This window comes from Corvus hawaiiensis, chromosome 19 (genome assembly GCF_020740725.1).
Source record: "Corvus hawaiiensis isolate bCorHaw1 chromosome 19, bCorHaw1.pri.cur, whole genome shotgun sequence".
NCBI classification, from domain to species: Eukaryota; Metazoa; Chordata; class Aves; order Passeriformes; family Corvidae; genus Corvus; species Corvus hawaiiensis.
The window spans coordinates 7,335,166-7,359,391 of NC_063231.1; the positions used below are offsets into that span (position 1 = coordinate 7,335,166).

The window sequence follows — 24,226 nt, forward strand, 5'->3', positions numbered from 1 at the left end:
TTAAAGGCAAAGAAGGGATGAGTGGTAGGTCACAAGGCATGAGAAAAGCAGAAGCATCTTCACAACTAAAAAGCGGAGCTTTCAGCTCTGAGGAACAGATCACACAGGACAGCAGCACTTATCACACCCACACCCACGCAGATGACTGACCTCTGTTAGAGGAAAGCATTTCATAACAAGAGCTCCACTCACACAGCCCATTGTCTGCAGTGAAGGTTTTGCTGCAGCAACAAGGCAGGAGTTGCAGAATCCTTCCTGAAACAGTCATTCTTCAGAGAAGTTGGAGCTCTCCTGACGTCACAAAGTCACCAGATCTAAGGGGAAACTACCTCTAGAGCTGAAGAAGGACTAATTACTTGATCACCAAACATGCTTTACTTGCTTGAAACTCTCATTGTGTACCTTTTATCACCTGGAATGAAAAGGGAAAGCTTCCTCCCTCAACCATTCTATCAGTGATCAAGAACTTCATGGCATTTTGTACATTCTGGGTGGCTTAGCACCTGTGCTGCTTCTTGGTACCTGAGTTGAGGTGGTGGGAGACCACCATGGGAGACCCACCTGCTCCTCACTGCCCTTAAAAATCAACCAAGAGAAATCATGCAGTGAAACTACTTCAGAATTCAAAGGTAGTATTTAATTTCCTGGGCTTCTGGCACTATTGTCAGATAGACAAAGAAGCCTTGAATTTTCTCTCTGCCAAATGCTGCTTTAAAGCAAGCTTTATATTACGATTTTAGATATCTCGCCATATTTGTTTACGAAGTGTCTTAATCCTGTTTAGTTCTCAAATAATTCTCAATTACTCACATGTGACAAAGTCTCATCTTAAACAAAAAACAGCCTCACCTTCCTCTGTAAAGTAAGAAGAAAAGCCTTAAAGAACTTAATAGAATCCTTCCTGAAGCCTCAACAGTATACCTGTCTTCCCCCCAAATTTTACTGAATCACTACAAAGTAGAAGTGTACTATTCTTTTAAAAGAAATAACACTTCCAAAGTGACATTGCCAAACTACTTAAGTTTTCTGCCAGCTGCTTCTAAGGCACTTGAAATAGAAAGACTACAAATCTTTCACAATTCTTGAGCTTTCTTGCAGTTTTATGGCTTCACTACCACATTAGCCAGAGTAGAAGAACCTGAATTAGAAAACTAAAATAAAACCCCAGAGATTAAACAAATGAAGTTATTTTGCAGGACTACTGTCTACTTAAGAACACAGTTGTAAAGCAGCAGAAGTGTTGTGCACGTATCTTTGTTTGAAAAAATTAACAAACATCACAGTACATCAAAATAATTAGTGGAGAATTAGGCAAAGTGACCACGACATTCCCACAACTTTTCTTCTGAAGGGCTAAGCCTGATAAGGCTTGACTCCAACAAGCTCTGTAATGCAGGTGAAACTCATCCTGTCAGCACTGCAGAACCAAATGCAGGCATTCCTGCTGATGCTGCACAGCCAGAGGGAGCTGCACTGATTGTACAGCACAGGTTCTCATCGCTTCCAGCCTCCCCTCAGTCGGCACTTTGGCAATTCCTTCGGCTTCACTTCGCACAATCATTTCACTTGGCCGAGTTCCTCCATTAGAAATTACAATACTGCAAAGTGAGACTTCAGCAATATCCCTCAGGACAAGCTGATAACAAACACAAAGACCTGAGATAGCCTGGATCAGATCCATGATGTGTTTCATAAACAGCAAAGTCTTCCCCTGCCCCCTTCAAGAGCAAGGTGTGCTGTGCCTTCACAGGAACCTCCCTGCCCAGAACTTCCTGTAGCTCTTCTCTGTCCTGCCTAGTTCTGCTCACTCTTTGCTTTGTTAATTGAGGTGGCAATTCAGATTAACCCTTCAGATTAATCCCCAGGTGAGTCTGGTCACTGAGAGGTGCCACATTTTCCTTTCAGTTTCATTTGCTGGTAGTTACAAAGTGATCTGTAAGATTTGCAAAATACAAGTAAGGAGGAACACTGCATTTAATACTAGCTGTGTAGTTGGATAATTTAAGTCTTGGATCCTAGGACAGGATTTAAAGTCATTTTCAGTGGCTTTCTTTCCAAAATTTCTTGAAAATTATTTGATACTAGTCTGAGAAAAGAACATTCTCAGCTCATTCTCTGCTCAGCTGCCTACAGTCTGCTTTTTGTATGACCTGTATGACTACAGAGCTCTGCACTACAGCTAAGCCAACATTATGCTATAAAAACTTTTGCATAATTTCCCAGGGTTGTTAATGCAGTAGTTAAGACTCCCAGCATTGCTGACACATGGCACTGCCTCCATCCAGATGCCATCAGCAGTTTAAACATCTTCAGATAAGATCAAATTAACTATGCTTTAAAAACCACGATCAAATTCGCCCACTTGCAGGCTCGAATATTGTTCATTCCCTTTTGATATAAAAAAAAGTGAAAAACTGACAGCTCTATTCCTCTAAAACAAAACACAATGGAGGATCACAGAATAAACTGATTATCATAGGAGACATCACTGCAGGATAACTCAAATGCCTGGAAAATTGTCATGAGAAGGTACAAGTATCAAATCAATGTGAGAGAAATTGCAATGTGATCCCCAGTGGACTGGCAAAATCAGGCCAAACCAGACATGTTACTACAGAAAACAAGGCTTTAAACAATTTCAGAATTTTCTTGTGGGTCCTTGCTTCACTTCCCACTTGGCTGCACTAGAAGTATGACACCTCTTCTCCCTTCTTGGGGCCCAGTCCCTCAGAAGCTTCCTTCTGCTATTTCAAAAGAGCCCTTAAAAAAATAATTCTTGATTGCATTTAACTGCTATATCTTCATTATATAATGACAGTCAACACTTAGATAAATCATCAGTTTTTGTGAGCAAATGAAATGCTACAGCTCCTTGTAAAAACCCTGATTACAGGTTTTGCTGCTCCCTCCTAAACCTTCCTTTGAATCTGTTACCCAGAGCTTGCTGTTCTTGTTCAGATATTGCAGGATCTCAAAGTTTGGCAGAACCAAAGTTTAGCAGAAGACAGCAGAAACACATGAACTGACAAAGAAAATACCCAGTCATGAAATGCTACAGTTTTCATATGCTGGGTTTATTACACCTAGGGGGAAAGGTTCAAAGCAGTTTCTGGAGCAGCAGATCAAGGCACCAATACTTGTGTAACAGCACTTTGAGGTCAGCCTGTTTTGTGAGGAAGGTGTTGGACCAGATGACTCTTACAGGTCCTGTCCAACCTTAACAATTCTGTGATTCTGTACTCAGGATGTGACAGACATACTACAAGTTCAGCTCCAAATACCCTTCACCTTTTGCTGAGCTGTGAATGCCATGATTTTTACTCTTAGCTGCTCAGTAAGTAAAATTGAGAATTGTCACAAGAACACAGACACTTTTCCTGGGGCAGTGGTAGTGACAACTCTCTCCTAAAGGGTTTTCTGCTGGTTTATGGCTGCTAACCCCAAGGTTGCTCCATCTGACCCTAAAAAACACCAGAGCAAGCACCAGAAAAGCCTCCCAAAACACCCTGCCATGCAGCTACTGTGAAAGGAGTTAAAGCAAACACTACAGCCAGAGACACACAACTTACCAGCCGTCCTTTATCTGTCCTTACATTTGAGTAGATCTGGTAAAATTTTAGCAGAAAACCATCCTTCTGCTTGTGAGGATGCCCAGAGTAAGATCAAGGGAGCCTATCCCAAAAGCTCTACTTACGGATGGGGTTTCATTTCTATGTAGTTCTTGGGAATGAAGCCGTCTTTTCCATTGAGTTCTGCCTTGTACCAATTCTGATCGCATTCTTCATTCAAAACCTGAAGGAAGGAAGCACACAAAAATTAAGCTTGAGATGCATTCAAGATACAAGCAAAACTGATGGAGGTAATTCTTCCCATTTGTGTTGAGCCGTTTTAATAAACACATTCAAACAGCAAATGTAGATCAACAAAGTTCCTTCTTTTTATTTTTTAAGGGGATACTTTTCTTGCTGTAATTTTAAACATGAATGAAAGATCAGGAGTCACAAGAGAGGAGCCACATGAAAAAGTAGTTTTAAAACGCACAAATTGATACTTCAAAGCCTAATTACAAAAAAAAAACTTTGATGCTTTATTTTTCATTGAATTTCTGCCAACTGGTACAGTGCAATAGGCAAGCCTGGTACACTGAAAGCAGTCCCTCCAATATTGTATTATGTTCTGTAACTAAAACCATGCTAGTGTTTGAAACTACCTCTCCTCAAGATGATTTTATTTTGTGTTGGAAGTAAGCACCCCAGAGAACCTGCCCCCCTTCCTTTAAGATTAAACACCACAACTACACTTTTCCTGGAGCTCTTTCATTTCTTCTCAGGAGGATACAACAAAAAGCTAGATCTGAGTCAAAAAAATAAAAACTTAAAGCCTCAAGTCACAAAAGTATCACATGACTAGCACTGCCTGAATGCAGGAAGATGAGGAAATGCAAAGAGAAAGAAACATGAATGCAGATCCAGAGATCGCATACTACACACACAGAGTTATGGTGAAGATATCCACCAAACCTTCAAACTAAAACTCTTTAGCTATGCCATTATGTTTCTTTATTTCAAGGGTGGTGAGAGGAAATTAAAAAAAAAAAAACCCAGAAAGTAAAAGCAGACAAGAATTTGCAAGTGCATGTCTTATTCTTACAGCTGATGGGAGTGCTTCAGAAAATTAAACTGTAAAGATCAGTGCTTGCTGCCTTTCAAAAATATGTGACACACCAACACCCTCAATCTGTCTCTCTGATGACTGTATGACAGAGAAAAACCACAAAACCTACTGAAAAGAAACGTGGTAAAGGAAAGAGAGCGTAAAATGTGAACCTCCTCAGTCAATTACAGTGGGCAATAGTTACTTGGATGTTCCTTAACTCCCAAGGGAAGAGGCTGATGGGGTGTACATTCCCCGGGTGCCAGCACTTCCACTGGGGAACTAGCACAGCTGCAGGGCCACATCTACAGAACTTTAGGTGAGCAAAGATATCCATCTTTATGGCCCATTTCAGGATATTTTCAGCTGAAGAGGCTTTAACACTTAGAAGATCCCAAGTACTTTCATATGGATGAAAACATTCAAGCTGTCTTTTGTGAAGTTACTACTTTGGGTTTCCATGCATTTATTTACAAGCACTGTTCCAGCATGCACAGCAGAGTTCAGTCATTTTGCTGAGATAATCTGAGCACAGGTCAGGAGCAGTTCAAGCGTGGCTCTGTTAGAGGCTCTGAGGTAAGAGCTCACACAGGGAGAGCTGCCCTGGATCAGCTGATGTCTGCTGGACTGCCTTTGAGCTTCGAGACAGCGATCTGGGCAGGGACTGATTCCTCCTCAGCATGAAATACAGGGAGAGACACCAGCAGGAGCTCTGGGATACTGAACAGCAATGACAGAGATCAAAAACAGGCGTGTAAAAAAGTGAACTGCACAGAGACCAGGGAGGGCACAAGCTGAAACCCAGATATATAACTCAGTCACATAAAGATTTCAGCACACAGCTTCCAAGAATCAGTAATTTGGGGCTGTTCTGCAACTCAAGCTGCCTTCACTAGAGTCCTGCATTATATAACACAACTCAAACACAACACATTTTAATACCATTTCTAATAAACCAAATCTTACACAATGGTGTGCATACCTTTATCAGAGGTACCCCCCCAATGAGCTTTGGCAAGCTCATGTGCTACAGACTTGTTTCATCACCATCAGCGAGCAGTTAAGGGATCTGGCAGTCTGTTCTTTTTCCAGAAAGTATGGGTAAATTGTAGTTTCATCTGAAGGACACTGCCACAGTTTTGTGGGTTTGGCAGTAGGTATTAAAAAATTATCAGAAATTCTAATGCCCAAATGTAAATTATTTTAATGAGTTTTATCTTGCTCTGAAGATATGCTAATAGATTTGGAGGAGTCAAATCACATTGGGCTTGGGGTACTCATTAATGCCTGGCCTGAAGCCAAATGCCGGCGAGGGAGCAGTACTGAAGGATGCATTAAGTTTTGTGACCAGAGTGAAAAATCGCTGATTAAAGGCAGGGTAAGGTAACTGCCTACATACCTGCACGTCCAACCTCTTCAGGGGACTTCTGCTGTAGCGGTGAGCCCTTCACACCTCCCCTCTCAGCGGCTTTGTTTGCTCCCAGGACCTTTTCCTGCCTCACACCCAGGCTGACGTTATCTTCGCAGCCCGTTGTCCTTTCTAGGATCATTTTAACGAGTTGTCACAGCTCTATTCACACCCTGGCAGGCAGCCAAGGATCCATGCCCTGTGTTATGGACCAGAGAGCTCATACACACACACTCACCCAGTAAACACCCCTGGGTTCCCCTTTCTGGCTCTTCCAGAGAGAACAGAACACACTGTTTTCTTTCCAAAGCTCCATGTTCCTGTATTATTTCAGCAGGAGTCATCTCCACAACACAGATCTACAGAATCATTTTTTCTGACAGTGTCAGACACCCCTGGTGCTGCTCCCAATGCTTAGCACCAAGCAAACTGACTTGTACTGAAGTGCCTTAAATTCAGGACAACTTTGCAATCACATGCACAAAGCTGGAATTCTGGTAACTCCTATGAAGTTATGAAGCTATTATAATGAAAACTGCAGAATAGTCCTGTAAAATTTCAGCTTTCAAAAAAAAAATACGTCACTAACATCCTTTAGTGAAATCTAACTAAAAAGTAAGTCAGGAACACACATAGGAATTTTGTGCATTGGTGTACCTGCCTTTGATGTTTACATCTGACACTGCTCTCTTATTTTAAATCATGAATCCACTGAAATGAAAGAACTAACTTTAAGTAATTAAACCATTTTACTGCAAAACGTTTCATGAAAAGCATCCAGTAAATCCATCTATTCTATATCTCCATGTGATTTCCAGATAATAAATCATATTAAAATTTATCATCTGGATATTAAAACACAGTGCTATGCCTCTAAGAAAAAGAATGATTCTTAACTGAACCACAGTAAGATTTCCCCGGACTTACCAAAGCTACAAAATTTAATCTAACTACAGCATGCATCACTGGATTTTGCTTTGAATAATTCGCCAAGTACAAAATGAAAACACAAATAAATTAAGTAACAAAATGAAACTTTAAAGATTCACTGCTCCAAACTGAACAGCCTTCAAGGTCTGCAAAAAATCTGAAACACTTTTTTAGCTCAACTGTTCAAAACTGCTGCTCTTTGGATAGGTCAAAACCTAAAGCGTTCCTCTGCATCCAATCATGGCTGCCATAGATCTAATCAGGTCTGTGCCAGAGTGACTCTTCCATTCACACTGGGGCACCTTTGTCTGAGAGGAGGAAGAAGGAAGTATATTTTTATCCCCTCCATTTGAAGCCATGCTGCCATGTGATATCCTCAGCCCACAGTCAGCCCTGGTTTACAGTAAGAGTGGCTCAACTGCATCCAGCAGTTTCTCAGTTTGATAACAGCTCTTATCAACAAAACCCCATCTGTTCCCATGGAAATGGAGAAGAGGAACCTCGGAAGAGTTGCACAGCAAGGCAGCTCCCAAGTTTTAGCTAGAACAGTTCACACACAGCAACCATCCCCAGCCATGTTCAATTCCATACCTAGCGAGTATTTCCAAGCACACCCTTGGGAACTGTACACCAGTCTCAAACCTCTCAAAACCAAATCACCCTCAGGAACACACGGGCACCAAACTGGAACATAACAAGCAGATCTGGCTCAGCTCTCAAGCTGACACCCATTTGCAAACATGAAACTAAACATAATGCCTCAAATGTTACGTGCTGTGAGTTTAGCCAAATTAATCAACATGCTTCAGTTTTGGAGAAACAAACCCCAAAAAACATATTCAGAGAGGGCTCTGAGTTTGGACTGAAGCTCCTCTTTTCCCTGAACTCCAAGGTTTTGGGATTCTTGCTGTGCTAACTGAAACAGAAAGTGTAACACAACTGCTGCAGTAGCACCTGTTACTGCCAATGTGGTTTTTCTCCTCCACAAAGTCACATTGACAATGCCACAAGGAAAACAATGCAGTTGATTAAAAACATTCCCATAGTCTGAAGAATCCAAGGAAAGCACCCATGACACCCAAACTAGGGCAGGAATTAAAATTTACTAAGTGAGCAAATGTTTCAAAGGCAGCAATTGTGCAACTGAATTTCTAAGCCTGGAAATTATTTGTCCCAGGATGGAATGGCCTTTGGGAGAAGGGGGCTCACCCACAGCAGAGGTGCTTTAACACAGCTTTACATTTCAGAGAAAAATGGCTCCTTTTCTGCTCTGAGGGTTACAAACTAGCTATAAACCAGCAAGTAGAAACTGCTTCAAGGGAAACTATGTCTGGATTCAACAAAGCAAGTTCACCACAGCCCAACATAAAGCATTTTTGTTCTCTGCAAATTTACTGTAAATGGCACCACAGGATATTCAAATTCATCTCTTCAGGGTTTTGCAAAGACAACCCAAGATATAGCCTGGTCACCTGTACCTCCTGTCTTATCCTCCTCCCTCTGGCTGCATGTCACCAAGGCGGCTGTGGGGCAGGAATGGCATCTTAAGGAAACCTGGGGAAATGTGCACATCAAAATGCCATTGTGACTCAGATCAGGCCAAATCAAATTTTCTTGTCTTTTCTTGATTTACTCATCACACACAGTACACTTAACTTTAACTGCAAACTTTCAATGCAAAAAGGTACATTGGACAATTCGGGTGACTCAAGAACACGTAACTGCTAAAATATTTTAGCCTTTTCCTTAAATTCAATTTATCATGATAACACATAGGAAATGCAAAATATCCACATTTTTCAGAACAAAGCCTGAAGTACCACGTTTGGACATGCTTTAAGAAGACTGTGCATACTTGTTCTCTAGGTAGATATAAAAAGCTGTGGAAATGCTTAACAACCACTGAGCAAATATTACCAAAAACAGCCAGAGAAAAGACTGTTTCTTAAATTGCACTCAACTACCAAGTATTATAATATAATACCTAAATAATGGATGTAGATTGCACTGTAATGCAGTAATGTGTTATGGATACAGGTTTTCCTTCTCACGCGCCCCAATTCCCATTATCACTATAGAAACACTTCTTCCACCCACAGCTTTTTAAAGGCACAAGAGGAGCACAAAATATAAACTTAAAAGAAAGTAATTTTAGAAAGTCTCCCCACCACAACAAAGTCCAGGGTTCTTTTTTCCCCATTCCTCAGTGGTGCTTTTGTCAAAAGCCTTATCTGAAGTGACACTGCTGCTTCAACACACACGGACTTTGCACACCCACAGCCTTTACCACAACAGCCAAGCAGCTGGAAGCAGGAGTCCAGAAGAGGAAATTTTGAAGCTTTTCAAAGCAGAAGGCTGATGTCTGGGTTACCAACTGCTGTCTTTAGTTTCTTTGAGAAGAAATTATGTCCAAGTTATTTCCATTCATCTTGAAGGAACCTGGAAATTCCTCCAAAGTAAAATACATGACAAAGCTGAGAGACAACAAACCAACAATAAAGTCACAGGACAAGGCCACTCTAGGACCTAAACTTCTCTTTCCAAACCCTGAATAATATTGCCCTCCATATCTGCTGCACAAAACTACTCACCACGGGAGGTTTGTGCAATATAAACATTTATACATAAATTCAGGATTACCCTAAACTTCTGAAAGGGTTGATGGGGAGAAGTAGCTGGGTAAGATTACAGGAAATGATGTTATTTTTAACTGCATGAGATAAAGACAAGTAGTCACTACAATTCCATGCAGTATTTCACTAGGAAAATCTCAAATCCATAGGAGCATTGGCTGAAGTGGTCAAGAAATCCACAGTTGCACTGGCTGGCAGCACAGTAAAATCTGTTGTAACAAAGAAAAGTCCAAAGAGAGGACTGGAGCAAGGAATTAGCATTCAAACTTTTACAAAACCACCTTTTATGCTTTTTTGTAGGTAACACAAGAATACTTGAAACAACTTTATGTTAGCTGAGGCACAATCAAAGTCTAGCCACCAGGGCAGAACTCAGTACAGACTAACTCACCCCACCTCTCAGGCCTTGCCAGTCTGGTACTACCATGTCCCCTCTTCAGTTGTGAACAGTTATTTATTTAAGATAACAGGAAAAAGAGAAGTAAAAATGAACAATCTAGACAACAATTCTCTTTCCCTATGGCTCACCTTTTCTGGTTCATGTGGCACAAAGATGGGAGGAAAAACCCCAGTATTTTAAAGTATACTGCAGTGAGCTCCAAAATGTCTAATGGAGATGCTGGATGGAGCCAATAAAGTTCAAGAAACTTTGCCACAGGTCTTGCATTTCTTCTGTGTAGGAAGTTTCCACTAGCACAAACACATGGAAGTAAAATGATAGCAAATGTGCCAGTTCTGCTTCTATTCTTGTGGTGGACAGAGAGACCTCAGCCCCAGTGACTACAGAATTCCCTTCAAATTAGTCCTCCCACTACTATCATCTGTATAAAGGTTAAGCTGTAGATACTACAAATAGCCTGTTTTCAAAAAGGTTGATGGAAAATCTCCCAAACAGAAAGCATGGCAGCCTGCAGCAAAAAATCAGTATTCGTGATTTTACAATTCAAACAAAAATAGCTTTACAGAACTTGAAGTAGCTACAGCTCACATTCTAATTAGGCTTCCCACATCTCAAAGACCCCCAAGTGTTTCCAAAACAGCAGGGACTCTCAGAAGTGAGATTCATTTTATGTTCAGCAACTTTAATGGTACTTAAATGAACACTAATTCTGACAAACTTCATAATGTAAGGACTACTTCAGCATTTGATGCTGCAAGGAATGCACAGTCTCATTCCAGTGCCTGATCAAAATGGAGTGCAAAGCAGTAAAAAGCTTGTTAACACAGCCTGAGCCCCACAGCTTGGCTTGAACATGTGGAGAGCAGAATGCTCAGGGATTCACAAGAGCAGTTTCTTAAAAAGAGGAAGGGGAGTGTTGTTTTTCCCCAACAGACCAAGGGTTAGTTTACAGTGACTAAAAACCAGGATCAGCCGCCTTTTATAACGAGCTGTAGTGCTCAGGATGTTATCACGGAAACAGAAGACAAAACATCCTTCCTTAATCTCAAACCCAATCCAGACCAAATTTGGAAGCCCTGAAGAGCACAGCATTTGGTCGGCTTTCTGTTGTGCAGTGTGAATTACTTCACTCAGGTACTACTAGGGATGGGCATTTGCTTGCAAATGAGCTATTCACGGAGGTTTTATTTAGCACTGCTTAATTTAGGATTAAACAGGGTCCCAGAAAAAACACCATTGGTGAAGCACGAACTGAAGAACAGGTCACGAACTGAAGAACAGGTCACGTGCGGAAGCCTAGAGAGCTCTATGCCACCCTCCCTCTTTTTTAATGAGGAAAGAAAACAGCCTTGAATTCTGAGTACAAACCTGCTCTATCTGGGAAAGGTTCAATATTCAAAACCAGACCCCAGAATAACCCAAATGCATATATATATGCACAAGTCTACATAAAGAACAGAGCACACATTGCCTTAAGCACCAAATAAACCCTCAATTTTGAGAAGAAAAATTTTGAAAGAAGTCTTTTTACCTACTGGTCAGAGTAAGGTCTCCTGGTTTCTATTCCTGTAATCTGCTGCTAACACTAGTGCTATTGATGCCATGATGATTTTTTGCCTTTTTTTTTTAATATCCCTTTTAGATACCTTTTTATACCTTTTGTATTCTTAATGTTTTTTAGCCTACATTCTTAGACTGTTTGTCAAGCCAGGAGACTAAACATCTCAGGAGCCTCGTAGTTAGGGATCAGAAATCTCCAGACACCAAGGTCCTCTCCAGAACACATTCTGTAAACTAAGATAGAACATCCAGGGGAAGGTTCCTTGGGGAGGGGGGCTCACTCGAGCCTCTCACTGGGGAATCTTTGATAGATCTGCTAATTAGTAAGACCTATAATGATATACCCGATCTATTAGGGGTGTGCACTGTGGCGTGCATTTTGGCACATTCCACCTGGGTGTGGTGCACCTAAGGATCTTTAAAATAAATACAGAGATAAAATCCCTTTTTCCCTTCTAACCGTGTTTGATTCTTGATTTTAAGACCAGGAAAAGGCATCACTATAAATTCTAGGCCATCTTACAAGGGCTGTTTCGAGCTGCAACTTCAAGTTTAGCAACATGGACACCAAGCATAAAACATCTGTTATCATGTGCTCTAGACTATTTATCCAAGTACAACCAAACTACAACCTTTCAGGCATTTAATGAAATTGTGAGGCTTTTGTAAGAGCTCTTGGCACAAGCTCTGAGGGATGATGGTTGAAAGTCACTAACAGAAAATAATAAAAAAGAGCTATCAAACATTCCAATGAGAGTGTTTCAGAACTGCTTTTGAGCTCAACAGAGAAACGGCAGAAATATCAGCAGTGGGCTTGTGGCAGTTTGCAAGCATATCAAAATTATACATTTCTCACTTTCTGCACTTCTCTCATTGTGCTGGCTCTGTTGTAAGCCCGGACTTGATAGTGTGTCTCAAACAAAAACTAAAAAGGTAATGAAGAACAAGCAATCGTAGCATGTGCTTGTCCTTTTAGAGCTTTACAATACAAATGAAGCTGGTCACCACAGTAAAATTGGAAATACCCCAGGGAAATACACATGCCTGACAGCCCATAGGTCAGACATTCACTGCTTACAAAATCCATTCGTAACCTGCTTTGCATAACAATTTTACTTGAATACCCAGCAGTTTCTACTTCTATATTTGCATGTGTCCTACTTTGTCCTGCTATCTCTCACTAAAATGCACCGCTGGAGAATGAATTTCTCACCATCTCAGGAGGAAGCACATACACCTGTCCCAGAGACAGGGACAATTCCTCTGATTGTACAGCAGAGGCAGGACCAGAAGGCAGAGCTCTTGGCTGACTGTCCCACATGGTGCCTTTGAACACACCACAGTCAGGGACCAAAACATTCACTAGAGGACAAAGGATGGTTTGTATGAAGCACAGGATGGTGCACCAGTAACAACCAGCCCTTGATCATCTCATGCTTGCTACCCCAAACCTCTACAGACAGAAAATTCCAAAAAATTCCTCTGTCAAGAATGAAAGGTAAAAAATGCTGAAATTAGGACAGTTGTCCTTTCTGTTCCAAATAGAGGGTGTGTACCATTACCTCTGCTACACTTTGCTGCCCAAGAAAGCACCAAACTCAACACTCCATGTCAGTACTTTCACTCTTAATTACTGCTTTTCCTAGCACACAAACTCAACAACTGACCTATCACTTTTGATCAGACAGGAACAGTTATTTGTGGAGTGACATCCAGCAACTGCTTCACTAGGACATTCTCCATCACAAGCATTCTAATGCTTATACACAACAGAGGCGCTGTGATGTACAGAAGTAACAGCAGGTTGAAGTCCAACAGGATGTGTTATGGGAGACAAACTAATTAGGAATACTCAGCATCCTGCAAAAGTATCACACCACATAAGGCACCTCGACTCCAGTACTGGAAAAGCTTGGTGGGAGGAACAATGATTATTAGTGGGACAACCTGGACTTAATCTTTGATCAGAAATTTAGGTTATGTGACCAGAGGGCAGTTTTGCAGCAGCCTTGTGGACATCAAACTACAGTGCTCCCCAGCCACAGCCTTACATGCACTGAGTGGAAGAATTACTTTGCATGATGGGCAGGAATTACAGCTCTGTCTGTACAGCTCAATATGAGGTGACATCAGTTTGATTTCAACCAATTTTCCACTGTAATGTTTGGGGTATTTTCAGAGGAACTGATACCAAGTGAGTTACCCCCTGTCCTGCACTGGTGCAGCTGATTATTTCTGCCTACGACTCTGACAGTTCATTGATCCTTGTTGAACATCTTCCTGTTTTCACATTTCTTCAAACCACCATGACAAGAGGTGTCACCTAAATGAGGTCACTCTGCTTGTAAAACAGACTGACAATGGCAGTGGACAGAGTTCAAGAAGCATTTGGACTCTGCCCTCAGGCACATGCTTCGACTCTTGGAGTTGTCCCCTGAAGGGTCAGGAGCTGGACTTGATGATCCTTGTGGGTTCCTTCCAACTCAGGACATTTTATGATTCTATGACAGGATTGATAACCCAGGATGCACTGGTAAGTCTGAGTGACTAACAACATGATGTACTTTGAAAACCTGGAAAAAATTAAAAGAAAAAATGTACGTGCCTTGCACTGACAACCAGAAATTTGGTGAGGAGCAAGCCACATACCAACGCTGCTTGCTACAAAGCAAAACTGAAGGAAAAAAATGTGAAGGTTGTCCAAAACCCAATTACGTTTCTGTGGGAAATACAATTAGAAACATTATCTGCTGCATTTTAAAACACACTAAGAAAAGATACAACCCCATAAAGGCCTTAAAAAAAAAAAAACTTAGAAGAGTTCAAAGAACCAACTTTCAGTTTTTGTGTCGAAAGGAAGCAAATTAACTTGAGCTGCAGCTGCTCTGTTTTTTCCAGTGAAAAAGGTATTGCAAACACATGAGCAAAGGGTTCAACATGTTTCCAAAGATGAAAACAGGCACATTTCTGCTATTAATGACAGTAATATGAGGGTCAAAAAAGGCTTTTTTTTTTTTCTCTAAATGCACGGTTTTGTTTAAAATGTTTTATTATAGTATTCAGTACACATTCATTTTACACTGCAGACAAGTTAACACAGCAATAAAAACCTTAACTTTGCTTCATCTGGTTTTGAAATGCAAAAGCTTTAGGATTCTACTAGCATAGATTCTTATTTAATATTGATTGCTTAATATATTATTAATATTATAGCATTGTAAATTTTACAGAATGTGAAACAGCCTTACTCAGCCCTTTGTAAGAAAGATTCCAGGAATGATATTTGACAACTAATTATCTACAGGACAAAGTTTCCTAGGTTAATTACACCCCGATAGGACATACTGAAAAATGTATTTGAAAAACACTATGCAACACTGCAGTTATTCTGATATTACTGAACTTTTGTACATCTCTTACTGATGGTCCTCAGAATCCACAGCTAAGTCATGCCTTGAAAGGCACAAAAACTTAAGTGTACTAAACACAGAGCTATAAGCCAAAATCTAGTTGATTTAAGCCTTTATTCAGGAATAAGGATATTTGCAGGCATCTCTCAACACAGTCAGCAATCAAACTGTTAATACTGATACTGCACATATCTTGACCTTGGAATTAACCACCTTACTTGGGAATTCACACTTCTGAGCAGGAATTCCTACCCAGCTACAAACTCAGAGGCCACACTCTCAGTTTGGGGTGGCTCCAAGTTTGGCAGCAGCTCTGTGAGCTGGTTTATGCAGTGGCTGCACCCTCCCACCTGTGCTCCCCAAAGTGGGAACAGGCACCTGTTTAGTTCCTCATTGGAGGACTGAACATTGGAGAATTGATGTGCAGACGAGTTTAGGGAGGTGCTGCATTTCTCACCTGCCTGGTTGGCTCCACAGAAAGTGCAGGGCACAGCTCTGGGTGTGAAGCAACAGAGGAGACGGGAAGGAAAGGAACAGGGCAGGACTGCTGGAATGGGCACTGCCATGAAGGAAACACCCTTGTTCCAGTTTCAAAGGACACAAATTCTCCCCAATTCTTGCAGCAACCCACCCCAAAATGTACACATGCAAGAACAGTTCCACTTGCTCTAAGATTTAAACACAGCAGATCAGGGGAAGAGAGGGACAAGAGCTCAAGAAGGAGAAAGTGAGTAGTCCTGCTCTGGGGCAACAAAAATTCAGAACTCACTGACTGCAAGTGGGAGGAAGGGAAATGGGGAAGCTGGAATGAGTAACTTAGCTGACACCTAGATGTATTTGTGTTTTCTGATGACAGGCTTATTTGGACAAGTGTTAGGACTATTTTTTTCAAACTGTACACAAGCTGGGACTTTTAATGGATAAAGATGGAGAGTCAGGTCAGCCGTACCAGGTTAAGCTAATCCTGGCAAGACACATCTGAAGATAGACAGGAAAAACTCAAACTTCATGCATGAAACGGCTCTAAAGTTCAGGGACACACAAGAAATGCTGGTGGGCTCATCCATCAAGTCTCTTTTTGTGCTCTGTACTGTCAACAGTGACAGCTGCTGGTCCTTCTGACAAGTTTAATTCTTTACAGGTTACATCACCCACGTGCAGAGCAAAAGTCATCCCTTCCATCCTACTACACGTTGCAAAACTGCACACAGGAGAAAGCAGGGCTTTATGGTGTTTGAAATTACATGTTAATACCAGTGCACAAACCTCAAACTTTTTGGACATCGAATGTCAAGAGAGTGCTGACTGCAATAACCTCTCTGCAGCAACTGAGCAATCAGAATTTGACAATCAGTATTTACTAATTTCTTTCACACCTAAGACCCACATGGACTTTTCTGCCAGTCCCCGGGGCATACTCTGCAATTTGCATTTGAAAGTACAGAAGAGGGAACAGCGCATGTTCCACTACCCTGAGACAGCTGCCCCAAATGTCACCACCACCCAGGTCAGGCCCCAGCTGCAAAGGCATCACTGGCCAATGAAGCTCAAGTTGCCACTTCCTCTTAGCACCAAAAAGGTTTTACAGCCTCAGTGATCTAAGAATAGTATTACCACCATCTATTTCAACTGCATTTTCCCCCATTTCAAAATACATCCTGACCTCCCCATCCGTGCATTTCAATCCCCATCCTGCTGAGGAGAGTGAAATTAATGGTGTTGAAATCTAATTCTGAGATGAAAAATGAAAATTACTTTTAAAAGGACCACACAGGATTTTCTGAGCAATTGCTGCAAAGCAACAATGCCAAGAGATCCTGGGCAGGGTCTGAGAACCCCTCCACAAACTACTGTCAGTCTGTGCAAAAAAGCCTACTGAAATACATACCTATAAAATACGTATGATTCAATATAATATATTTCAATATAATAAAGATATAATTAAATATATAAAAATATTTTTTCCTATTGTTGCTAGGATGGGCAACAGCAGTTGCACCTGCACCTTTGAAAAAGCATAATTTAGCTTTGGCCATAAAATTTCCCAGGCTTATTGATGGAGAACAAAATGATATAAATGCTTGTGGGATGGAAAGACAAAGATTTTTATTAAGCAGACTTCACACACAAAATGGAAAAGAATAACTAGTGATAGTTAGACCAGAAAATAGTATTTAAAGTAATCTAGAAAGCCTCATTACTTTTCTACTGTGTTATGAAAAATCATCATCCAATCTCCACGCTATATGAGGCGTTCAGATGCAAGGCTTACTGCAGCTGCCTTATACCACAGACACCACAAATTAAAGACTTGCCTCATCAATCCAGGGCTTCAACAACTCTGTTTGCTAGAATTTTGTGCAGGAGTCTTAAAGATCTTGTTTACAGAGCCAACCTCTGCCTCAAAGGGACTGCAATCTATGCTCTGCTTTGCCAAGAACCAAGTTCAGGGAGAAAAGAAGAAAAGCTTTGTGTTTGCCACAGGAAGGGTTCACTGTGCTCATTTGAATGATCCTCCCCTTACAACAGAGGAGATATGATTCATGTCAAGTGTCAAAGTTAACGAATTCTCAACATCTTTATTTTTCCTTCCACCCCTGACAGCTCCTCACTGAAGTTATTACTGGAGGAGTGTCACAGCAACAGCTCTTACCTCACCATCTATTCCCCCTTCCTCCTCCACTACCCCAAATGGAACAGACTTGCTATCACTGAGCCAGCTCATGCAATTCTTTATTCTTTGCAATTTCCTACCTCTCATTTGAAAAACAAATACTTCACTGTTATCTAAAAATATATTAAAACATTGCCAGCAACTCAGCACTTAAAGCAAAACAACCATCACCACCCAGTGTGAATGCACAATAGAAGTAGCATTTTTGGTAAGGCAAATTTTTAAGGAGTTCTTGAGAACTGCAAGAAAAATAACTCAAGTTACAAAAATAAAGGGCTGCTTTGCCATCATGAGACTTGGCCAAATGCACAGCCCCAGGGCAGGAATGGAGACTGCCATCCATCTCAGTTTGCGGTGGCTCATCCAACTTGGATGGGAGCGCACCGAGCACAACTACTTTGTATCAAATCAAAGACAACCTTAGCTTAAAAAAGAAAAAAAATATATATATGTAAACTCCCACACAAGTCCAAAAAACCAAGCCAAAACAAAAAAAAGCCACCAAACACAAAAAACCCCCAAACACAAAACCATAACCAAACCTCACCAAACCCTTGTCCAGTTCACAGTGCAACTCTACAAATGTCTGTGCTACCACAATATGAGTGACACTCAACACAGTGTCCTGTCTGTAAAGCTCAGATATGACCCCAAGATATTGATTCCACAAGAGGAGTTTGTGACAGAGCTAGGTTCAGCTTCTCCCTGTATTTTCTTCCCTCCAGCCATTCATTCTCACCCCTTATTCTCCACCCCCATGCTATGCCGGCCCAAGTGTTTGAGGAGTTAGTCAAGACAGGACAAGGTGAAGGAAAAAAAATTAAACGTCATTTTCAAGGGCTCCGTTTTTTCCAGCTTGCTCAGTCCCAGTGGAGCTCGGTCACTTGGGTGAATTCTATATCCACAGAGCACAGGAATTACAACTAGAGGAGAAGCTCAAGTGGTCTCTGTACTGCACAAAACAATAAAGTGTGATTAGAGTCACACACCCCAGGCAGGGGGAGTTCCAGGGAGCATCTTCAGTGATGTTCCAGCATTGCAGATTCTCTCAAAACCAGCTGCAACAATATACACCACTGTACAGAAAGGCACCCTTTAGATGACCTATAAAAATAACAGACACAGGAGGAGAAGGAACTTGCTTCTTCCTATCCCAGCTTCAAAGCACTAACACATATTTTCCCCTTTTTCCATTTCTACATTCTGAAATGTAGCTTCAGAATGGGAACTGGCAAATATGCTCCATGTTCAAAGCTGACCAGCAGAATAGTCAGAGCAATATCCAAATGCTTTTAAAAGAATTCCCTACACTATCTAATCTAGAACTCCATCAGTGTAGTACAATAAAATCTCAATTATCCCATGAATCTGTTCGAACAGGAGTTACAATAAAATACCAATCTCAAAGACAGAGAATCACATTTGCGTTTTAACTCCCACCATCAGCAGCTGTCCTTTTGCTTTCTTTTCATTTCCAGGCCTGAAGAAGCAGTACCACTTGTTTCACAGTTGATGTCCAAAACTGTGTAGAGAGGACAGGGCTTCCTCCCCAGGTTTCAGATAAAGAACTCTTGTAATCTTCAAAGTCCACCTGACAATGTTTGTTCAGTAAAACATGTTAGCCCAGTGCAGAAGTGTCTTCTCTGTTACAGACTACAGAGTTAACCCTTTACAGTTAACTCTTCAGTTAAAAGTGAAACGATTTGCCAGTAACAAGAGTGAAGCTGTAGATAAGGAAAAACCAGGGAATTTTGTGCTCCAGTTGAGTTGTCCCTTCTGCATTTAAACTGCCCAGCTACACACTTTCCAGCATCTTGCATTAACTTCTGTGTTCTTGTAAGAAAATGAGGAGACATTCCATGAAGTTTTATATTTTTGTGTGTCAAACACTGAGACAAAGCTCTGGAAAATCCTATTCTGTTTCAGAAAAGCTAGTAAATAAAATAATTCTGACCTATCGGGAACTAGGAATTTCCCAAAATGTTGAACTGTAATAACCAGTACTAATTTGTTGTCATGTGTGAATTGCATCCTTTGTTACTGAAAAGAGTTGATTTACCCATCATTTTAGACTGTCTGTTAAGACAAAAAACTCCAAACAAATATCCCCAACAAACCCACCCAAAAAAAACCCCCAACCAACAAAGTGTATGACTCCAAGTAGCAAAGTCTTTGAGTGCTTTACTATCTCAGGATAAAATAAGCATTTAATCTGAAGTTTGCAGAACACATCTCAACCACCTTTCTTTTTTCACTACATTTTTTGTAGCTGTTGAAGAAAGGGTTAAAGCCAGGACATTTTCAAATCTAGAGATTAAGCGTAATGAGATCAGAATAATAAGATTACCATAATCTGCCTCACACACATAGCTAGGATCAGCCCTAATCTCTTCATTTTCAGACAGATGGAAAAAGCATAAAATCAGAGATAACAGGAGGCCAATTTCCTGGAATCGGCAGCTTTGCAAGGTTCACCATAGCTGTAAGTCAATATTTTGCTAGATTTATACCTATTTAACCAATTCTAATGTAACATATTGGATGGGACAATCAGGCATCTCTAAATCCATACTACATAAACAGTAAGTGATACATCAGTGTAATTTTAATATATTGCAGAATATTAAAGACTAATTTACTGAGACTGCAGCCAGTACCATTCCCAGATGCTTTAACTGGGAATGCAACGAGCAAAGAGCTAACCATTGAAAAACAAAGATCTTACAACTGCGCATGACCAGGGGCTGCTCATTGATTTTTCTTATAGGGTGGATAAACACAAACTAGCAATTTGCATCTGTGGTCAGTCTGACAGAAAGCAGGCACAGGAAAGGACCCTTTTAACCTCGCTTTAAGACAGAGTATTAAAGAGATGCAGCGTGGAACCATCCCTTAACTCTTCTTTCTGCAGGATATAGGCAGGGGGGAGAGGGGAGCTATGAAGTAGCCAAATACACAACAGAGCGGTTATGGTGGCTACTGTCCTATCTTGGTGGAAGCTGGCTAAGAACCAACAATAGGGAAACATAAGAAAAAAAAAAAAAAAAGAAAAAAAGAAAAGCATGCTGGATTTTAGCACTAAATCGGATGAGGATGATGCCTTGAATTAAGTAACACTGTTAAGGGAAACCGAGGTGAGCAAGAAACCATCCAAGGAATTAAAAACAGACTGGTGGCTGTAAGATGAATGGAAAATTACTGTTCAAGCAGCTAAAAGATCCTAACTTTTTCCCAGAAAAAGTAAAAGCCTCAGTCTCTCTAAATCAGATCCTGCAACACAGCACCTTTGAGTTTCGATGTGATGGTTTAGCAGCACTTTAAGACAGTTATGCAAAGACCTGAGAAAGGGAAAAAAAAGTGCCACAAGATCCAATCTCTTACTGAGCAGGTTCACCTGTCAGCTCAGACTAATTACTCCATAACTCTCAGAGCACAGTTCCCATTCATCTGCTCTTGGCCAGTGATTTTACAACATGTCTTAGTTCAGCCCACAAAAAGCCTGCTCACACAGTCTCACAGCCCTCGTGATTTTGTATTGCATTATATAGACACAGCCACAATTAGGAATTTGGTCGGTCTCCACACAAAGCTCTTTATTGCCTCAGCCCTGTCTGTACATATGCAGAACTTGCTGCCCCACCTCTTATCTGCTCATTTAAAATGTTAAATTTAACTCTCCTTTGTGGGGAAGACATGCAGATCCAAAAGCACTTATCACCCATTTCATTTTGGGATGGCTCCCCGGAGAAAGCCAGAAGAGGAGACCCAATCCCATCAGTTCTGCAGGGCTGCACCAACAATCCCATCCTCGCAAAAAGAACAGCAGTACCAATAGTGTAATTTTATCCTCCTGGCAGAGATGAATTTTTGCTATCAGAGTCTTAATCCAACTGCATGTAAACAAATCCTTGCTTAAAAAAAGACACTTTCATGACTAGATTAGAAATTCAGTTATAAAGCAGCGTTGACTAAAATAAAAAGAAATTAATGAAGCTGATTTTTCCCTGTACAAATCAAACCAATTTCGGTGGATAGAGCCAACAACATTTTGGCTCAGTGTGACAGAAGAGCTCAGTTTTCTACAATATAAAAACCACCGTTTAAGGCATTTAAACCACTAATTTACGACTGAGGAACTGCAATGATATTTATCAGACATTTGTCACCTGCAGAGTGATGGTTTTAATCAGTGCATTTTTGATTAAGTTTATTTAATGTTTTTACAGACTTATGTCTAGGAACATCTTGAATTGAAGAGGAAAGGAACAGGTACATAGTCTGGCTGATCTTCAGAGTGAGAATATTTAAGAGAAAAGGGAACTCTCCTCGTTTTCCTGTAACTGCGAAGCTGTTCCCACTTCCTTCTGCTAGTGGGACAAGTACACACAAGAGGAAGACACTTGCAAATGGTTTCTGATCCGAATGTTGAACATCATCTGATTCATTTCTGTCCCATTTGCATAATGCAAAGCACCCCAAGAGCCTGCAAACCTCTCTGAGTGTAAGTGAACAGATCAGACCACACCGGGGGCAGTTTGCACCACTGGCTCTAGAACACTAAACTCACAAACATTTCACAGGATGTCTCCAATCTCACCAAACAGAACCAAACGAGGAGAAAAGAGATGAAGCTTTACTGTACAACATTACATGAGCACCAGTGATTTCCCTGCTCATGTAACACTGAATGGGGGAGAAAGAAAGAATAATAAAGAGGCCACTTAATGCAAAAAGATTTTTAGGGGACTTGCTTTTAAAGGCCTGAGACAGAACACAGCTGTTTCCTTGCCCCCATGTTTCAATGGATGGGTGCAGGTCATCAGTCACACTTTAAGACACACCAAACAAAAGAGCCCAAGCTGGTTAGTTTAAAAACAACAACAAAATCCCAACCAGGATTATGCTAGTGTTGCACTAATAACCCGAAGTTCAAAGACAGTTCAAACAGTCCATTCTTACAGGCTGTTCACGCCACTCTGGAGGTTGTTAAGAGATGCAACTCTGATCATTTCCACCTGGCCAGGTTCTATGAAGAGAAAAAGATTTCAAATAACAAATATACTGAAAGATCTTTGTTCACCAAAGCCATGAGGGACACTGACTTCAAACTTCTAGGCCTGCAAGAAGCAAACCTTAAAGTAAAAAAAAAAACCAGTCACCAAGGCAAACACATTAAATACAATACATATTAGAAAACCATATAGGAAAAATGAATTTCAGTGGATTTTGCAGTTAAATAAGCTTTCTGAAAAGATATTTAATCACAACTTTGCTTCACAGGTTGTTCTGAGCAATTATTCTAACAGTTTTAAAAGTCAACAAAACCAAATTGCACCAACTGGTTATGCTCAGTGATCTTTCTAAAATCTATAGTTTCCCAAACAACTTGTTTCAGTTATAAATCCTTAATTTCTTTTCCAGGTTTCCTTAGGTCTTTGATCATGAGGCATAGAACTTGTATGTCAATATTCTTAACATCGTATCTTAAGTAATTTTATTAGGAAGACTTGGACAATCCACTTATCCACCATCAATCCCATCTTTTACACAAGTGCCAATATTCCAGCCTCTCCAGCACAAAGCCTCCTCAGTGCTTTCCCAGTTACTTGTGCCTTTAGCATACGCAAGCCTCAATAGGGCAAACACACCAAATTCTCTAAAAACAAAGTAGGGCTGGTGTACCAACATCTCATGTTGATCTTCAATCCATGATAACTTTCAGAAGGAATGTATGATTGTTTTCAGGCTGCTACAGGATAATGAACTATTATATTCCAGAAATCTTTTAATGACATTTAAGTTTAGCCTATTTTTGTGTAACAACAGGCCTGAGTCAAAAAGTGATGATTCATTCCAACATTAATCCATTTTTCTTTATTTTCCAAACTCATCATTAAATGAAAGTTCAATGAGTGGAGAACCAATAGGATACAGAATGAAACACCCACAATTCTGTACTCATAACTTTGGAATAGTAAATTCTGGAGTCACAGTGGCCTCAATTTAACCATAAAAAGCTCAACAATTTCTGGCCAAACAGGAAAGCTTAGCCTTTTCTCAAAGAGAAAAGAAAAACACCCTCCCACTGGAGCCTGTAAAAATCCACACTCCTCAGGAGACTGAAAAAAGAACCTGCTTTGATAACTGCCGATGGAGAGAGGAGCAGGAGAAAAGGCCATCTGAACCACAGACACGGAATCAGATGGCAAAGGAGAAGGATCATTCCTTTAAAACAACAAAAGCTGTCAGAGCTAAATGGCCTTTGTCTAAGCCCAAAAAGAAGTGCCAGAAGTAATTATGAATGGCAAAAAGTGGAAAGACACCAATAATCTCCTCTTTTGGAAAGGAGGAGGAAAGATGACACTGTACAGCAAGGACCACACGTGTGCCAGAGCTGCTGATGGTCTGTGACATCCACTCATGCCAAAACATTTCCTACTCTGACATCAACTGGGAAAGTACAAGGCTCAAGAACTCCAAAGCAAATTTAACTTTCATTCTACCTCAGAAAAAGTCCAAAATCACAGCTGCAGGGGCTTACTGAAAGTAAACTGCTGA

The 24,226-nt window shown here is 40.8% G+C and overlaps 1 protein-coding gene across 1 annotated transcript in view; it reads right to left on the minus strand.

Annotated features, from left to right (window-relative positions):
• GRB2 (growth factor receptor bound protein 2) overlaps positions 1-24,226 on the minus strand; it is a 50,380-nt gene that overhangs the window by 7,019 nt on the left and 19,135 nt on the right. The window contains exon 3 of the mRNA XM_048323559.1: positions 3,695-3,792. Coding sequence (XP_048179516.1) covers positions 3,695-3,792 — 98 coding nt within the window. The remainder of the gene's footprint in view (positions 1-3,694; positions 3,793-24,226) is intronic.